The sequence below is a fragment of the Terrapene carolina genome, unplaced genomic scaffold, assembly GCF_002925995.2.
Source record: "Terrapene carolina triunguis isolate 2854851 unplaced genomic scaffold, T_m_triunguis-2.0 Scaffold69, whole genome shotgun sequence".
Lineage (NCBI taxonomy): Eukaryota > Metazoa > Chordata > Testudines > Emydidae > Terrapene > Terrapene triunguis.
Genome location: NW_020664420.1, coordinates 63157483 through 63177736, shown reverse-complemented (window position 1 = coordinate 63177736; position 20254 = coordinate 63157483). Strand labels below are relative to the sequence as shown.

Sequence of the window (20254 nt, the reverse complement as noted above, 5' to 3'; positions counted from 1 at the left end):
AAATTATTATTTATTTCCAGATCAAACTAAGGCTAAGGCTGAAGTTTTGTGTCAGCAGAAATTTCTGTTTTTTTGCACCTTCATAGACGTCTGATCAGATGGAACTTCATATTTTATACTTCACACAATGTAGCCAACTATCTGTGTTTCGTTGATCATTTATTATTCAGCATCACAGATAAGCATGTTGCTTAAATGACATGAGATGAACAGTACCTGCCCTGAGGAACTTAAATTCTAATTTTTCTTCAAAGAGTTAGATGCGTTCATACAACTTCTTGGTGTTTTTTATTTTTTTAAAAAACATAATTAATATTATTTATACCTGCTTTCTAATCGGATCTGATAGCCAATTGTCTGGCCAATCTTTTCTCTTCTTTCTGCGGCAACCCTTTCAGCCACAGCAATAGCTGCCAAACGTCTTGGCTGAGTGCAAAATATACGACATGGAATTCCATTTTTGTAACAGTCATCAAGAAGGAATTGAGGAATCTAGAAGAAAGTGGGTTTGTTTTTTAGTTTGATAGCATTGCAACCTTTCTACCTTAGCAGACAAAATATATAACTGAGCAGCACCACTGAGTAAAGCAGTTTGCATTGGCTCATTTTATAAAGAAGAGATGGAGATTCAGTCTGTAATAGCCCATTACAACTCTTTTTTCATTATTCATTTTAGGGTATTTTGGGTGTTTAATACTGGTACTCAACACGAAGGAGGCAGATCACCATAAATCACTGCAGAAATAGACAAGAGGTGAGAGGTCTGCTCTCTCCCTCTCTGTCGTTTATTATTGAGAGGAAAGGTCAAAGCTTCTTATCCTAGAGGCCAACCCCCATGACTGCAAGGCTTTGGGTGCTGAAATGTTTGACCTTTCTTTTCTCTCCTACATACTAGCCTTTCTTAGGAGGCTCTGCTGAGACTACTCCTCCTGTTGTTGCCAAATGAGAAACACACAGGGATCCCTCTCGGATTCATAGCAGAGGGCAGAGCTGGTTCCTGATACAGGAAGAAGGCATCCAAAGCCAAAAAGAATTTTTTCTAGGAGTGATTAAATAGACCCATAATGGGCTATTACTGACAAAGTCAGGGAAATATTACAGGCACCTTTCAATTTGATTTTAGGTAGATGACGTTATTTTGGGCTCTAGCCTGTTTAAGAGAGAATTTGAAACATTTCAGATGCTGTTTTCTCAAGTTCCTGACCCAAAACAGTGAGATAAGGAGCACTGGTACACAGGATGATCTAACAAAATTTTAACGATGTTAAATTTCTAACCAAATATATAAAAGAACACTACAATTCTCTTAAAAGGGAAATAACACTGCAATTTTGCCATGACAACTTTTAGGAAAAGTTTCATGTAGTCACAGTAGAGTTTAAGACAACTCTACAGTCATTATTTAGAATAAAAATAAATACCAAATACAGAAAACAAAGATTTACTGAATATGTCTGCCCTTTCTGCATCATGACTGACAATTTTGCTATCCTCATCTAGTAATCGATTTATGCCATTGTTAGGTTTTGTTTGTTTCTAATATATTTAAATAATTATTTCTTATTGTCCTTAACTCTACTGACCACAGATTTTTCACTGATCCCTTTCTTACCACTTGTCTGCATTTCCTAACTGTAATTTGCAGTCATTTCTATCAACTGTTCTGTATGTGTGCATATGTCAACAATTTCTTAATTGCCACTTTCACTTCCCCTCTAAATCAGGATGGGTTGGGCCATAAAGCAAAAAAAATAAAACCAAGAATTGTTGACTCTTCTGGGATAAATCCTGCTCCCTTAACCATGCATTGGAACTTCCCATGTGCATAAAGTAAGCAGGATTTGGCCCTGTGTTCTTAGGTCAGTTCACTGTGTTAAAAACATAGCACATAATGCAGGGGCCATAAACTACAATAAAAAAAGTGTAGGGTTGGAACCTGCCTGGAGAGGTCAAAGTCCAGCCCCCCACCCAGGATAAAGTATACTTTAGACCATCTCTGACAGCTGTTTGTCTAACCTGTTCTTAAAAATCTCCAGTGATGAGGATTCCACAGCCTCCCTTGAAAGCCTATTCCAGACCTTAACTATCCTTATACTTAGGAAGTTTTTCCTAATATCTAACCTAAACCTCCCTTGCTGCAGAGTAAGCGGATTACTTCTTGTCCTACCTTCAGTAGACCTGAACAATTGATCACCATTCTCTTTATAACAGCCCTTAACATATCTGAAGACTTATTAGCTCCCCCCTAAGTCTGCTTTTCTGAAGACTTAACATGCTTAGGTTTTCTTAAATCTTTCTTCATAGGTCAGGTTTTCTAAACCTTTTGTCACTTTGTTGACCCCCTGTGGAACCTCACCAGTATGTCCACACCTTTCCTAAAATGTGGCACCCAAACCTGGACACAGTACTTCAGCTGAGACCCACCCAAGCCAAGCAGAATGGAACAATTACCTCCCAGGTCTTACATATGACAGTCCTGTTAGTGCAACCCAAAATGATAACAACCTTTTTTCACAACTGCATTGCATTGTTGACTCGTTCGATTTTGTGATCCCTGCCCATATCCTTTTCAGCAGTACTAACACCTCGCCAGTTATTTCCCATTTTGTAGTTGTGCATTTGATTTTCCCTTCCTGAGTGAAATACTTCACTTATCTTCATTGAATTTCATCTTGTTCATTTCAGAGCAATTTTCTAACCTGTAAAGGTCATTTTGAATTCTAATCCCATTTTCCAAAGTGTTTACAACCAGTCCCAGGTTGGTGTCATCCACAAATTTTATAAGCATACTCTCCACTCCACTGAATAGTACCTAGGGCTGTCGATTAATCACAGTTAACTCACGTGATTAACTCAAAAAAATTAATTGCATTGTTAAACAATAGAATACCAATTGAAATTAAATATTTTGCATGTTTTTCTACATTTTCAAATATATTGATTTCTATTACAACACAGAATACAAAGTGTACAGTGCTCACTTTATATTATTATTTTTATTACAAATATTTGCACTATAAAAAATGATAAATAAAAGAAATGGTATTTTTCAATTCACCTCATACAAGTACTGTAGTGCAATCTCTTTATCGTGAAAGTACAACTTACAAATGTAGATTTTTTTTTGTTACATAACTGCACTCAAAAACAAAACAATGTATAACTTTAGAGCCTACAAGTCCACTCAGTCCTACTTTTTGTTCAGCCAATCGCTAAGACAAAAGTTTGTTTACATTTATGGGAGATACTGCTGCCAGCTTATTTACAACGTCACCCGAAAGCGAGCACAGGAGTCCGCATGGCATTTTTGTAGCCGGCGTTGCAAGGTATTTACGTGCCAGATATGCTAAATATTCATATGCCCCTTCATGCTTCGGCCACCATTCCAGAGGTCATGCTTTCATGCGGATGATGCTTGTTTAAAAATAATGCGTTAATTCAATTTGTGACCAAACTCCTTGGGGGAGAATTGTATGTCTCCTGTTCTCTTTTACTCGCATTCTGCCATATATTTCATGTTATGGTAGTCTTGGATGATGACCCAGCACATGTTGTTCATTTTAAGAACACTTTCACAGCAGATTTGACAAACGCAAAAAAGGTACCAATGTGAGATTTCTAAAAATAGCTACAGCACTCGATCCAAGGTTTAAGAATCTGAAGTGCCATCCAAAATCCAAGAGGGACGAGATGTGGAGCATGCTTTCGGAAGTCTTAAACGAGCAACACTCAGATGCGGAAACTACAGAACCCGAACCATCAAAAAAGAAAATCAGTCTGCTGGTGGCATCTGACTCAGACGATGAAAATGAACATGCGTCGGTCTGCTCTGGATTGTTATCAAGCTGAATCCGTCATCAGGGTGGTTGAAACATGAAGGGTCATATGAATGTTTAGTGCATCTGACATGTAGATATCTTGCGATGCTGGAAACAGCTGTGCCACGTGAATTACAATGTCCCCTGAAAGGGAAAACAGGCAACAAAAAGCAGGCAGCATAATCTCCTGCAAATTGCAACCAAACTTGTCTGTCTGAGCAATTGGCTGAATGAGGACTGAGTGGACTTGTAGGCTCTAAAGTTTTACATTGTTTTATTTTTGAATGCAGTTACAAAAGTAGAATTATGTACAAAAAGTAAGTTCAACTTTCATGATAATGAGATTGCACTACAGTACTTTATAAGGTGAATTGAAAAATACTATTTCTTTTGTTTTTTACAGTGCAAATATTTATAATAAAAAATAAATGTAAAGTGAGCACTGTACACGTATTGTGTTGAATACATAATTGATTTCTGTAATTGAAATCAATATATTTGAAAATGTAGAAAATATCCAAAAATATTTAAATAAATGGTATTCTATTATTGTTCAATCACGCGATTAATTTTTTTTAATCGCTTGACAGCCCTAAATAGTATCAAACTCTTGCGGGAGCCCACTAGATATGTCCTCCGTGTGACAGCAAACCACATTGATAACCGTCATATAGGACAATGGTTTGCTGTCACACGGAGCATATATCTAGTGGGCTCCCGCAAGAGTTTGGTACTATTTAGGGCTGTCAAGCGATTAAAAAAATTAATCGCGATTAATCGCATGATTAAACAATAACAGAATATCATTTATTTAAATATTTTTGGATATTTTCTACATTTTCAAATATACTGATTTCAATTACAGAAATTTTGACTGTGTCAAAAGCCTCACTAAAATCAAGATATATCATGTCTAGAGCTTCCCCCATTCACTAGTCCAGTAACCAGTAGCTGACCTTCAGTTTGTGTCTCCACCATGACAATTTGCATTTTTGTTAATTTACATCTAAAGTATTTGTAGTGGAGAGTGTCCTTAGGCATGGATTCTGCAAGTTGATCCAGATGGACACACTGAAGTCAGTGGAGCTCCATACAAAGGCAGGAGTTCACTCATGTGGATCAGCTTGCACGATCAAGGTCTTTGAATAACTCTCTTCAAAACTGCTGATCACTTTAAAATTTTCTACTTCTCCGACTAGGCTATTTGGTTAGTAATTTACATTGTTTTTTGTATGGTCTTCAATTTTATTACAATGGGTTTCAATCTGACCTACTCAGGAAAGTTTATTAGGATGTAAGGAGAAAAAAATGAAATAAATAAAACATTTTAAAATGCATTTTGCATGGTCTGAAAAAGTCTAACTATATTGTTGATTAGAAAGATGTGAGAAGCACAGAAGCTTAGCCATTTAATATAAGCACCTGATTTCTGTCAAATATTTCAGTTGCAGAAGAAGACAGAAAATGTGATTTATTTTAATGGAGAACCTTTCCACTAACAGGCCAAATAAAAGCCAACAGAGTAATACGAAGAGATCCCATTTAAATAAATAATGTTTTAGGACTTCATTTTGACACACAGATAAAACACACATGGTTAGTTCAACAGTATAAAGAACTAATTCTGTCCTTTTAATTTCATTAAGCGAAAAGACATACCTGAGTAGTTTTTCCTGATCCAGTTTCTCCCACAATCAGAACAACTTTATTTTCTTTAATAATTCTGACAATTTCTTCCTGTTTTTCAAAAACTGGTAGAGATTGCCTGAAGGAATCAAATTCAGATTCCCCCCTTTTCACAGGAATCTGAGGGATGCCATTGTTAAGTCGCCCACTTGTCTTACTCATTTCTCTGTTCTCTAAGAAAAGACAGAATTAATGACATGGCACCAAAGGTGTCCCCCAAAATGCTATAACTCAATGCAAAACTGAACACTGATTTTATTTTAGAAACCTCTGTATTAACAAAATACCACGTTTCCATGTTAGTTCAGTAAAATATTTTAAAGTGACAAATGAACACATTCCAGAACACTGGTGGAAGTCATTCTGCTATTTGACAAAGGTTTCTGAGAGAAAAAAAAAAAAAAAAAATTAACCTTCCCAATATCTCACTGCCAAAGTCAGGAAAGGCTACAAGTGCTGTGAAAACATCAGACTCAGCACCACAGGGAAAGAGAACAATCCATTATATTTAAAAGCAACGCATCTAGGGAGAGGTGGCAACTGACTTAAAGAAGCTGACCTGTGAGGCTACCATGCTGGCCTTAAGTCTCTCCTGCAGACCCATTTCTTCCACAGTTCCTAGAGAAGTTATCATATATTAAAATAATAAATGACTAACGATTTTTAAACTACTCCACCATGATGCATACATGCCTTCTCTGAGTTAATGTATAATCATATTGTAACCCATGTACTTCTTATCCCACTCCTTTCCTAATGATTTGTTGGCCACATTCATTGTATCCATGTTTAAATTAGTCCCAAATCCTGCAGACAGAGTATGTCTACAGTACAATTATAAACCAGCAGCGGACCCTGGCCAGCTGACTTGGGCTCATGGTGTTAGGGCTGCAGCACTGTTTAACTGCAGTGTAGACTTCCAGGTTCAGGCTGCAGCTCAGACTCTAGGACCCTGAGAAGTGGGAGGGTCCCAGAGCTCAGGCTGCAGTCCCAGCTGGGAATCCACACTGCAGTTAAGGACCCTAGCAAGCCCAAGTCAGCAGGCATGTACCTGCTGTGGGGTCTAATTGCAGTGTAAACATACTCTTAGACATGTGTCTAATTTGGAATATGGTAAACTGATTTTGCTGAGTCTATACTTCTAGATATGCAGTGTACGGTGCCACATATTTAACACTAGCACATACCATAAACATACAAGGATCATAAAAATCTTTAGCATAAGAGGCTATTCTGCAAGAGTCTAATATCAAACTACCGATGTTCATCACTATTGAATAAACTAAAAATAAATTCTAGGTAGGTTTTCATGCTTCTTGCAAAACATCAATTCAAGCAGTTTTAGTATAAGCTTACTGAGAATGTCAAATCTATCAAGAAACACCTTCACACTATGAAAAAGTCAGAAGATGCAAATTCAGTACAAACTTGAGTCCTTTATTTCTACTTCTTCTTCACACAGGCTAACAGACTGAGCTGGACAGGAGCAAACAATTGGCTAAGCAGGCTGGATAGGTAAATAGACTTACTATTTGTACACTACTATATCAAATCATACACACCCTTCTTCATAAAGCACTGCCACACGGTTATTAAACAATGGCTCCCAACCACACAAAACTCTAGTCTTGTTAACCTTTTACAATACAACCTTAAGAACAAGAGGTGTGCAGTATTTAGAACCATCATAAAATCTGTAATATCAAATGAAGTAGAGTTTTCTGTGCACCAGACCAAACCTCCTATACAGAAATACAATTAAGCCCTCATAGCTGAATACCTGTTCAAGTAATAATCCTGTTAAAAGGTCAGTGTTCTGGCATTAGATAATTTATCAAATGTATATTTGAACTAGTTCTGTCATTTAGTGGAGATTTAAGAAGTCTGAATTGTAAACTCTTTAGGTTACGGACCATGTCTACAACTGGAATACAATTAATATAATACAAATACAAGCTTCCTTCTTATTTTAATAGGAAAAAGTCAATAATATAGCATGGAATGAGAAAATGAAAAGCATGTTATTTTCCAACAGTATGAACTCACAAACTCTTATCAGATTATACTGCACATACCAGCTTCAACAGCAAACACATTTCCTCGTTCTGTTTTTGGTAGAAGTTCAGTGCGTTCTTTATTGGTCACAGGAAATCTCTGAATTAGGCTCCTAATAGCATGTTTTGTATTGGGGGTCAAACTACAGGCCATTACTGTATGAGCCAATTCTGATCCATCTTTCTTCTTTATGGTTAAATATCTGTTTGCTCCTTTTCTGAAAAAAAAGAAAGAAATTTTTCATTTCACTAGGTAGTAACTATTTTACCTGTAAATACAAATCTTCTGACAATTAACTCCTGAATGATATTGAGGTGATCTACAAAAAAAGTTAAGTCTAATAATATATCAAATACCACAAAAACACACACAATAAGAGAAGCATCCAGCACACGATTAAGAGATCCAACAGGATGCCTAAGCAAAAGGTCAACCTGGTTTTATGATTCTGACTCAAAGATCTGCTATTATCTCAGTGGTCATGATCCTTGACAGTACCCCTTCAGAAGTTATTTCAAGAACCATAGAAGAAAAAAAATGTTTTGCTCAAACTCAGTCTCTTAGGATGCTTCCCCAACTGATCTATCAGCAAGTCCAGATTTTTATGTCCTTTATATACACTATGCTCTGTTTCCTCTTCTGCTGTGTGACCCTACAACTTTTGGGCCTTGATCATCTTCTGTTTATCTCAGCATGAAAGGGGCCCTCTGTATGAAGACTTCCCCTTTTCTACTTAGAAGATTGAAATGCGAAGCGACTTGGGGAGTGAACCCATCCCTGCAGTACCATCCAACCCCTTTCCGCCATTACTCTGTACAGATGCTCTCACAAATTTCTAGGAGTAAGGGAGGTGCTGCTCTCGATATGTCCCTTACCAAGCTCCCAGTCTTCATGCAGAATCTTGGTCAGGAGGCAATACAGTTCAGAGTGGAATGATTCCTGGCTCTGTGTGTAAAGAGAGTCCTTTCTTTGTCAATTTCACGGATCCATAAGGTAGAGAGGGGGCAAGGCTTCCCAAACTGTACAGGCCCCAAATTCCATCAACCAGAGAACTAGTGCTCAAAGAACCCAGCAAGGAACCTCAGTATCTTTTCCCTACTAGACCCTCCTGAATGATCTGGCCCTCGGTCAAACTACAAGAAATACTGGAAATATATATTGCCTTTTAAAGAGATGTGGACTTTCATTTTTAGTAATGAACACAACTAATCTCACATTAACTTACCCTTTACTTTTAGAAATCAGACCAAGAGACTGACTCAGTCGGTGAATAAATGCTCTTTCAGTACTAGTCAAAGAAGAAGGAAATTCCATTTCTAGAAAATTTAAAAAAATTAGCAGATATAACACAACATAATTAGCATATTACTTCTTCCCTATTTCAAATAAAATGAGAAATATTTGCTTATTTCCATGCCAAAAATAAGCAATCTCACCAAGAACTAGTGAGCAGAGATCTCTAACCTCCAAACAAATTAGTCTCATTTACCTTCTCCTAAGAGAGGAGGCCAACCTGTAGTTCTACTTTGTTAGTGAGAAGTATCTTCCTCCTTACACATATAAAACCCTTGCCACTACCTACTGTAGTGGTCCCTAGCTTTTTCAGGCAACTGCAGTCATTTGCCAGGCCCAGTGTAAGAGCTCAGTGGTACAAGTGCCAGGGAGTCATGTCCACCATTCACCCTTGAATATTTTGGCCTATATGGCATTTGGGCACTTAGAGGACTAGGATGCTACAAGAGCTCATTATGTTGGGCTAGAGATCACATAACTGATAGGATACAAGATGCAATAAGCATCCATGGAATCTCAAAAGAGAATAGGGCGGCACACACGCATGAAGTACCAGCACTCGAGACATGTTCTAGCCATGAATATTATAGCTCAGACATGATATGCTGCCAGCCCCATCACCCTAAATTCACCTCAATAGCTATTCCTGTTAATGCTAGAATGATTCTACCTGCTTCCCAAACCAAGAGCCCCACAGTGCCCTCAGAGAGTTTCGGCCACCAGAATGGGGCAGCAGTATAACCTTCCGCCTCCCCATGTCCTGTCCTGCCCTCGCCCACATAAACACCCCTACCCAGATCACCCCCCACAACCCAATCCGTCCCCTAACCCCCACACCTCTTGCCTAGGTCACTGCCCCCCAACCCAAGCCCTGCCCTCCTCCCCCAAACCCCTGCCCAGGTGTCCCCCCCAACCCAACTCCTACCTTCCCCCCAACCCCTGTCTAGGTATCCCCCCATCCCCTGCCCTCCTCACACGCTCCCTGTCCAGACCACCCCCTCCCCAGACAGACAGATCTCCCTGCTCACCCAGAAGCCCCCTCGGCCCCCAGCCCCCACAGGGCCTCACGCACCGACTCCCTCCCAGGTGCCTCCACAACATCCCGACCCGCGGTCACCTCTCTGGTCCCCGTAGCGGAACCGCTCCAGGGCGATGTTCACCGCGATCTTCACCTCCTCGTCGATGCGGATGTCCTTCAGCCCCCTGGCCCGGCTGCTGCCCGAGCCGGAGGCTAAGGCCGGGCCCCCGCCGGACAGAGCGCTGCTGGGCGGCCGGGGGGACACGCTGCTGGGCCGCGACATCTCCCTGCGGGGAAGAGACCCTCGCTCCCAGCCCGGCCCCGGGGCTGCAGGGCTCCCGCTGGCGGCCGGGGCAGGCCGCGCGCGCACCTGCCGGCGGCCGGGTGACCGGGCAGTAGTCGAGCCGGTCCTGCGGGGCTCAGAGGGAAAGTGAAAGGGGCGGGACCAGCCGCGACGCAGTGACGTCCCTTCGGGCGGGGGCGGGGCGAAGGGGGCACGCAGGAGATAGGACCGGGCGCCGCGCGAGACGCATGAGCTGGGGACAGCCGTGTGAATCCAATCACAGCCTATGGGGCAGCGCGCGGGCCTCTAGTCCGCAGCTATGTGTCCAGGCCCCCGCTGAGCGTAGTGCGCCGTCACCCCGGGCGCTCGCTCACCTCACCTGGCTACCTCGCGTCCCGAGGAGCTGTCTGTGGGCTGGCTCCTCCCCACATGGGTCAGGCTGAAGCTCCTGCTGCTATTGTCTGCCCCTGTTTCTGAGGCAGCGTTCCGTGCGGGTTTGTCCTCCCCAGCAAATCGGCCTAGGGCTACAATTTCCGAAGGGCCCCCACCGCGGCCCCTAAAGGTCCCCTTAGGACCTTCCTAAGTTGCTCTTCTCCCCCCTTCTGCTCTCTCTCTCTCTTTGTTTTAAAAGTTATAGTTTTTACAAAAACCTCCAAAAATAAAGCAATTAAAAGCTGAACAAAACAACAAAGAGAAAACAACTTTACTTGAAATAAATCCAGTGCATTAATTATTTTAACCCTTCAGAAATGCAACAGCTTCCATCCAAGACACATCACACGATCCATTGTCTATAGCCAAGCTCTAAGATACAACCGAATTTGCTCCAACCCCTCAGACAGAGACAAACACCTACAAGATCTTTATCAAGCATTCATAAAACTACAATACCCACCTGGGGAAGTGAGGAAACAGATTGACAGAGCAAGACGGGTACCCAGAAATCACCTACTACAGGACAGGCCCAATAAGGACAATAACAGAATACCACTGGCCATCACATACAGCCCCCAGCTAAAACCTCTCCTGCGCATTATCCACGATCTACAACCTATCCTGGAAAATGATCCCTCATTCTCACAGACCTTGGGAGGCAGGCCAGTCCTCGCTTACAGACAACCCCCAACCTGAAGCAAATACTCATCAGCAACTACACACCACACCACAGAAACACCAACCCAGGAACCAATCCCTGTAGCAAACCTCGTTGCCTACTCTGTCCCCATATCTACTCTGGCGACACCATCAGAGGACCCAACCACATCAGCCACACCATCAAGGGCTCATTCACCTGCACATCCACTGTTATATATGCCATCATGTGCCAGCAATGCCCCTCTGCCATGTACATTGGCCAAACCGGACAGTCCCTCCGCAAAAGAATAAATGGACACAAATCGGACATCAGGAATGGTAACATACATAAGCCAGTAAGTGAACACTTCAATCTCCCTGGTCATTCTATTACAGATTTAAAAGTCACTATCATTGAACAAAAAAACTTCAGAAACAGACTCCAAAGAGAAACAGCAGGGACTGGGAGTAGCCGGCTCATTACAGAAGCAGCTTTTCCTCTCCTGGAATTGACACCTCCTCATCTATTATTGGGAGTGGACTACATCCACCCTGATTGAATTGGCCCTGTCAACACTGGTTCTCCACTTGCGAAGTAACTCCCTGCTCTCCATGTGTCAGTATATAATGCCTGCATCTGTAACTTTCACTCTATGCATCGGAAGAAGTGAGGTTTTTACCCACGAAAGCTTATGCCCGAATAAATCTGTTAGTCTTTAAGGTGCCACCAGACTCCTTGTTGCAACAGCTGGAATTACTCCTAACTTTCTTTAAAATATAGTTGCCAAGCAGCAGAGATGCAGACTCTGCTGCTAATCCTAACCACTAACTAATATTTGAAACATGGTCTTTCCTTATTTCCAGATTACAGAGTTTTAAAATAAAGTTTAATATAAGGTAATTTAAAATACCTTAAGTTACTAAAGTAACACAACAAATTTGGCAAATTTAAATGTTTATCAATTTTAATGAAGTTAAATAAAAATGTTTAACCCTTTTTTATTTTTGTTTGCCTTATAAAAGACTTGGGCCCTATTACATTGTAAACACATTAAATTAATCTATGGATTACATTTGGGTTACTAAAAATAAAAAAATTTAAAACAAACAAAAAATGTATTATGTTAACTAACTAGCTGTTTAAAATGACATCCCACAAACCAAATACACCACAAAAATCACACCACAAAAACACCACAAAAAATCAGTATACAGAAGGAAAAAACAAGCATAAAAACATTGAAGTGCTTTATAAATAAAAAATTGGTCAAAATCAATCTGCCATATATAAACAACTAAGTTGGCAATCAGCTAAAAACCACTGTCATTAAATTTAGCTCTATGTAAAAGCAACTGTATTATTGCTGTATTGTATTGTAGTATTGCTGTACATCATTTACATAACATCACTCAACTGTTTAACCAACACACAAGTAAAAATCAACAAACAAATGGTAGCAAACAACATAAAGGCAAAAAACAATAACTACGAATTGGGTAAACAAATTCCATGTTAGCACCAGTCATAATTTGGGTAAGTGACACCGCATCCTAAGTAAAACACATGTTATTCAAAACAATCTGGTCCAGGGTCTAAGTACCAACATTAAATCCTAACACAGCAATATTTAATAAATTGGTTACTGTCCATTCAGTAGGTTATCTGGAAAACAGCATCCATAAAAAAAAACTAAATCTACATCAACTACTGATGTATCACAAAGCAATGCAACCAATAAAACAAAAAAGCTAGCTGTTCCTGTTTCCTACTCAGCAAAGCTTACCAAAGGGTAACAACCAGCAGGAAGGGTAACCTATAATATGAATGGACAGTATTGGGTAGTAACTAATTACAAAATATTTATATATAAAGGTCTCATTTGTAATGTCACTACTCCAAATTTCTGTTTTAATTCTCATATACATAACACTGTGGAACACACTATAATAATGCTTATCCCAGTATTTCAAAACACTCAGCCTTCTACAAATAATAATACAAATGGTAACTGTAATTGCCCTAATAAAAATATGTTGCTATCTACAGCACCAAAATAAAAAAGCCAAACTATAACACCAAATTTGAAAAAAAAGTTACACTTAAATATAAAGTGGTGTCATATGTACACATACATACTATACATATATATACCCATATACACTAAAAATATATGCATTATATCCATATTATTCATATGTATTAATTATCTGGGAGTGCCCCCAAGACTCAATCATAAAACTACATTCCTTAATCAAAATCCCAGACTTAACATTCCCAGGCCCACCATAAGGGCTGGTCCACACTACCCGCCTGATTCGGCGGGTAGAGATCGATCTTCTGGGATCGATTTATCGTGTCTCATCTGGACGCGATAGATCGATCCCAGAAGCCCTCCCCCGTCGACTGCGGAACTCCTGCTCGCCGAGAGGAGGAAGCGCTGTCGACAGGGGAACCTGCCTGCGCCGCGTGGACCCGAAGTAAGTAAATTTAGTTCGATCTAGGAAACGTCGACTTCAGCTACGCTATTCTCGTAGCTGAAGTTGCGTTTCCTAGATCGATCCCCCGCCCCAGTGTGGACCTGCCCTAAGGGACTAATAACAATTGGAAAATAAAATCTGTCCATCAGTCATACAAGGAAATGTGAAAACTAAGAAACAGATGGGGCGTAAATGGGAAAGTAAGGTGGCCACATAACAGTCTTCAGCCACTGGACCATCTTCAGTCCATGCATTATGCTTTTCCTGGACAATGGGTAAACATCCTCCCCATAAAAACACAAAAAGTGGGGGAATATAGTAGGAAAAGACCCTGAGACATAAGCTCTTGTATGAAAGGCCTGGTATGAGACAGGACCTGCTCACAGAATCTGGCAAGAACAGGGCTGATATTGCAGAAATACACATTCCTAAGAAGTGCTAAGTCACAGAGTACTCATGCAAACACATCCCAATAGCAAGTGGTACCACAACATCCAAGGATGGTATAAAAACATTCCCAAAGGATAATAGGAACACACACACCACTCCTAAAAGATAAGGTCAGGATGACAGTACGTAATAGAGATGTTTTGATCAAACCAACATGTACCAGTTGATGGGTGATAACTAGCCACGTCAGGGGGCAGTAACTAACTATGTCAGAGGGGTGGCACTAACTTGTTTGTATCAGGGTATAAAGATGTATCTCAGAGGGAGTATCTTTGTCTGGCCTAGGGAGGAACGGAAAGCCCTGCCGTTCACTGAGCTGATCCATTGTTATAGGCATACATGTATTAGTGGTCCGATAGATTCTGCGGGATACTAGTACCATGCTTCATTGACAATAAACCTGGCTGGGTGCCTTCATCCCTTAACGGATCTTGTGGTCATTGGGTGGTTCATTTGAGGTCTGCAATGCCAGCTGTCTGCACAGGGCTGAGGCAGCACACAGAGGGAACACACACATGTAACCAAACATCTATCAACATCTAACCACAGCTATTACTGTGTTAAACATAATTAGCCACAAGGTGGTGGTAGTACAGCAAATGTGTGTTTTTATGTAGCAAGATTCTGAATCCAAATCACAGTGAACCAGGCCTTGAAGTCCCCCTTCCAGCAAAACTAGTGAGATTTGCTAGATTAAAGACTTCAGTAAAATGGCCACATTTAGTCCTGGTGCATAAATACAGTGTTTTTGAGGCAGACCTTCAGTTGTGACAGAAGATATACCTGATTTAGCTGAAGAGGGAAGCAAAGGTGGTTTTCCCAATTCTCCCATCCTGGGGCAACTCTGCATTTTGTTATAAAAGATCAGGGTCATTAATTTCAGTAGAGTTGCATCTGTTTACACCATGGCTGAATATGGCCTATCATGTTTCTTCCAGCAGGTAACCTATTAACTGTATCTATAAAGACTCATCAGTGACTAGAGAATATTGAATCACCAGTTGTATGGACTTCTAACAGTTTTAATATCTGAATTCTAAGGCTTTTCTTAGTTTTTAGAGAAAAAAAATATTACAAGTAATGTTTTGAAAATATAATTGTGAGTAGTAGATCATGTCTGTAAACTTACAAGAAATTGTCATTTACCATTATGTTATTAGAACCAATCTAATGTGTATACATTTAAAGTATCACACAATTCATGGTAAGTAACTAAAAGAGGCACTGACATTTGTCTGTCCATCGACTCTATCCCATAAATATAGGTGGGAATGTATCAATACCAAGACTATTGGCCTGGTCACAGTGGCTCGTGTTGTCCCTGGCTGTAGGATGTGTACACAAGGAACATGTTGGCACAGCTCTGCTCTGAACAGTGATGATAAATTGGCACTGCAGAGTTCCAGGTTTGCTATGTCTCAAAGATGCTATTTAGAAATTTCTCCATTTACATATAATGTACTCGCTTTTTCCTAATCAGCTCCCTTGAAAACTCTCCCTGAGATCTGAAATATCAAACTAGAGTCTTTCCTTCCTATACCTCTTCAGTGGTATTTATTTGTAGACATTTCTATTGCACTCAATACATATCTGAGCACCTCATAGCTATTAATTAAGTTTCATATCCTCAGAACAAGGGAGTATTTTTTCCATTTTACACCAAGGAAACTAAGGCTTAGAGAGGGTAAGTGACTTGCAAAAGGTCTATGATCAAGAACCTAGATCTTCCATCTCCTCTGTCTTAACACTACCAGCTTTATTTCCTATAAAAATAAAGATTCTGCAGACCAAATTCTGTCCTCAGTTATACCTTTGCAAACCATTGTATTTAGCTAGTTCTCTTCAGTGAGTTATAACTGTATAATTAAGAGCATAATTTGGCCATACATTGCAACTGGATCCTATGTTACATCTATTGATGATACACAGCCTTCTTTTTCCATTGTTGTGTTGACTCTCCAGTGATATTAGATGTGAAAGTTTAAAAAGTTACTTTCAATCACTAAAGTTAGCAAATATGACTCATAATATACAAAGGGAGCAGATCTGTTGAGTAAGAAAGTATCATTTGTACATAATCCTTTGCCAGAGTAGAAATGCATTTTAAGGTTTGTGGACCAAATCCATCCCTAGTTTATCCTCATTGATACATTTATACCAGGGATTAATCCTTCTGGGAGTTTAAGACAGGAACTTATAAAATATCAATGAAAGAGAGAGAAGTTTGACTTACTTGAAGGACAGTATTTAAATATCACATTGTAAAGAAGAGACAGTGTTAGGGCACTGAACAGAAGTCACACTATAGATTTTTAGACTTTTTATAAAAAGAACAGGAGTACTTGTGGCACCATATGCTTGAAAATAAACATCTTGCAGCTAATAAATCATTCCCAAATAAGACATTGATCTGAAGTAGAGGAAACAGCTTCAAGATAACACAAAAGAAGTCTGCTTAGGCCTAATTTCTAATTTGGACCCAAGCCCACCCAACCTGGCCCTTCCCAGCTGAAACTGAGCCAACAGTGCCATCTGTATCTCCTACCCCTATGTTTGGTGCAGTGGTGGCCACCTGCTGCGCTGTGTGAACTGCAAAGTGAGGTGCTTCGACTCATCAGCACACAGTGCAGCAAAGTGGCAGTGGCTGGCAGGAGGCACCAGGGCATGCATCTGCTACTGCACCAACCCCAGTGGCAGAAGAAGGAGAGCCGACCTGAGCAGATGGGATTGTTTTCCCACCCAACCTGAATCCAATGCTTGTAGTCGGGTCCTGTCAGGTTCGGTGAGCTTGCAAGGCTCTAACACAAAAAGCCACTAAATGCAGTATAATTCTGTGCTGCAAACTGCAATAAAGCCTGAATTATGGTTTTCATATGAAACTGGTTGCTTTTCCAGGTGCAGTGCAGTTAACTAGTTGTTTCAAATGTACAATGAAACTCTGCAAGATGGCAAAGTAAGAATTCAACTCCAGTGCTAAGAGCAGGGAACTTAGGGCTAGAGTTTGCAACCCCTTCTCATTTTTGTGAGAACTTACACAAGTAGTCCCACTGAAGTCAGTAAGTGCTCACTAACAGGAGGAATGGCATCTTATCCTCTGTCAGGTGAGAGGATATTGATTTTTATAGGGTTAGGCTCACAACTATGGCTGACTCAGCCACCCTGTCATTCTAATTTGTTCAAAACTAGAGATGGACACATTTATTTTAATATTAAACCCACTGAAACATTGTGAGTTTAAAAATGTGTGTCTCAAACTCAAGGTTATTGATTGTGCTTTCCATTAGGAGGAGTAAATACATAAAAGGAACAGGGTGAAACAATCATTAAAAACACAAGTGAAAAATTAACCAGTGAGCACCATGATAAAGAGAGACCATTAAAAAAAAGCGGGGGAAAGGAGGAGTTGAGAAAAATTCTAATCAAAATATAAATGATATATAGACATACTGTATATAGGCCATCCACTTGTTTCTGAGGGTTTGTTGTTCTTTCTCAAATACACCTCTACCCCGATATAATACGACCCAATATAACACGAATTCGGATAGAACGCGGTAAAGCAGTGCCCCGGGGGGGGGGGGGGGCTGCGCACTCCGGTGGATCAAAGCAAGTTCGATATAACGCAGTTTCACCTATAACACGGTAAGATTTTTTGGCTCCCAAGGACAGCGTTCTATCGAGGTAGAGGTGTATATAGCTCATCTCCTCGCAGGTATTTGCCAGAGGATGTCTAGGGGATATTTATATGAATATAGGAAGTGCTATACAGCATTAGACCAATAGTCCATCCTGTCTGGCATTCTGTCTCCAACAGCAGCCAAAACCAGATGCTTAACAGGAAGGTATAAGAAATAGAACATTCTGGACAACCCATAGGCAACATATTTTCCTAACCCCAGAAATCAGTGTTTCTTTTATGCTCTGAAGCATGATGATTTATATCCCTCATACATTTTTAATTCTATCTCATAAATTTTCTCATTATTCCAAAGCCAATGAGTGCCTAAGTCTCTTTTGAAAAAGGGACTTTTGAAATTACTACTTCCTTGTTTTAATTGCCAATCTGTAAAATTAATTAATGTTTGTGAGGTGCTTAGACATGAGCTGTTAAAGTTCATAGACAGTCTGCAGGTAAAGTGGTAAGTGGATCAATGAAAGCCACTCCTTTTCCCTCCCTGCTTGTTCCCTGTGAGTGGATAAATGGAAAGAAGACTTGGTGCTATGTGAAGCAGGAATAGAGGGAAAGTCAGTAGAGAACATGTAAAAGAGAAAGAAAGGAGAGAATAGGCAGCAAAGATAAGTAAATGGACAGAACAAAGGAAAAACTATGCATACTGTGTCAAGATATGGTGTGAGGATCCATCAGGGGCTGGGGGCAATCACCAATACATCCCAAAGTGGGCTCCAACAACAGCAACAAAAAAGGTGAGAAGTACTGGTCTATAACATTTTGTGCACTATGGCAACAGAAGCCCATTTTTCATCAGCTGTTAAACATCTCCCATGATAATTTCATATTATTCATATTCTCCTGAGAATGTCAAAGTACATAACTCACTTTAAGAGAATCATTAATAAACAAACTACTAATAACAATTCAGTTACAGGTTTGCTTTGATGCCTGAAATAAAAGTGGATAATGGCCCTGTGTCATGGTGTCAGGTTTATAATCAAGCACCTCAGAAAATAGAAGTTATTTTTCTCTTTTAATTAGTTGATGATATAGGTCAATAGTCTGATCATCAAATCTTCCTATCATTATATTTCTAAAGAGACTAACATTATGGAACTGCTCTGTCTCTGGATGGACAATTCCTGTAACTTTAACCATAAAACCTTAAAAATAAAACCACCCTAAAAGGCTTTAAAAATTTGGCAATGAGCTCTGACATGATACAACTTACATTTGCAATAGCATTAGTTTTACTTTTCCACGCATATTTTATTTAAAAAAATGGGGGAGGGGTTGGAAGTGGGGCATTGTTTCTTGCAACAACGGGACAATTTGTGAAATAGGGTACTATTCAAGGGAAGTGAACAGGTTCAAAAGGGGGAGGGCGATGTATAACAAGCAAAAACTGACAAATAAGGTAGTGTGTTTCAGAAAAGGTAGAAATATGAATATGCAATTGTTGGAACATCAACATAAAACAATGTTAGGAAGTAAGGAGAGCTTTGCTTCTTCATACCAGTTCTTATAACAAAAACGCTGGGCATTCTGATATTATGAGGATGAGGATTGTGTAGGTACCTAGTCAGAAGGGAACATTCAATAAAATTGAAAGGCAACAAATTTTAAAGTGATAAAGGGAAATAATTTTTATGCAAAGCATATATTACTCTGTGGAACCTATAACCACAATTTGCTAAAGTCAAGCACTAAGTACAATTTTTTAAAAATATTAGATATCAGTGGGAGTAGGCACCTAAATACCTTTAAAATCTGTATCTAAGTCACTTCTGAACATGGTACTGAAGACTTGTCTACATGGTCGGGTGTGAGTCAAGTGAGGTGAATGTACAGTGCACTAGCCTGCCATGCACTAACTGGCAAGGACCAGTACATCAAATAGTAATTTGTCAAAGCACACTACAGAACTTTTAGTGCGTGGTAGCGGAGTCCACAAGGCCAGTTAGTGAGCGGCAGGCTAGTGCACTATAGACATATACCCCAGATTGCCATGTGCTAATTAATCATGTAGACAAGCCCTCAGGCTCCCTAAGTCACTCACATTACTTTGAAGATTTTATCCAGAGAGATTAAGGGTCAAATTTTTAAAGATATTGAAGGCACCATAACTTCCATTGGAATCAATGGGAGTTAGGTGCCTGTGGCAAAGTAACTCACCAGCTTAGGCACCCCCTCACAGCTAGGTGTAGTATTGCTGTGTTTTTTTCCACTGTAGTTCTGTCTGTGACGTTGCAGTCCATATGCTTTATGAAAATATGCTTATAAATGTGAATATGATGTAACTGGAATATGCTTTATGCAAAAAGTCTCTTGTAAGGTGTCATTACAAAGCTTATAATCTACTGAGTGTGTTCATCCTATTTGTTTGCATGTATTATTTCCGTGTCTGGAGTTAGGAGAATAAGATA

The 20254-nt window shown here is 40.0% G+C and overlaps 1 protein-coding gene across 1 annotated transcript in view; it reads right to left on the bottom strand.

Moving 5' to 3' along the window:
* YTHDC2 (YTH domain containing 2) overlaps positions 1–10268 on the bottom strand; it is a 46751-nt gene extending 36483 nt beyond the window's left edge. The window contains exons 1-5 of the mRNA XM_024200649.3: positions 9970–10268; positions 8785–8875; positions 7580–7776; positions 5478–5677; positions 326–492 (exon numbers count right to left, since the gene is read on the bottom strand). Coding sequence (XP_024056417.1) covers positions 326–492; positions 5478–5677; positions 7580–7776; positions 8785–8875; positions 9970–10153 — 839 coding nt within the window. The 5' untranslated portion in view covers positions 10154–10268. The remainder of the gene's footprint in view (positions 1–325; positions 493–5477; positions 5678–7579; positions 7777–8784; positions 8876–9969) is intronic.
* Positions 10269–20254: the final 9986 nt, after the last annotated feature.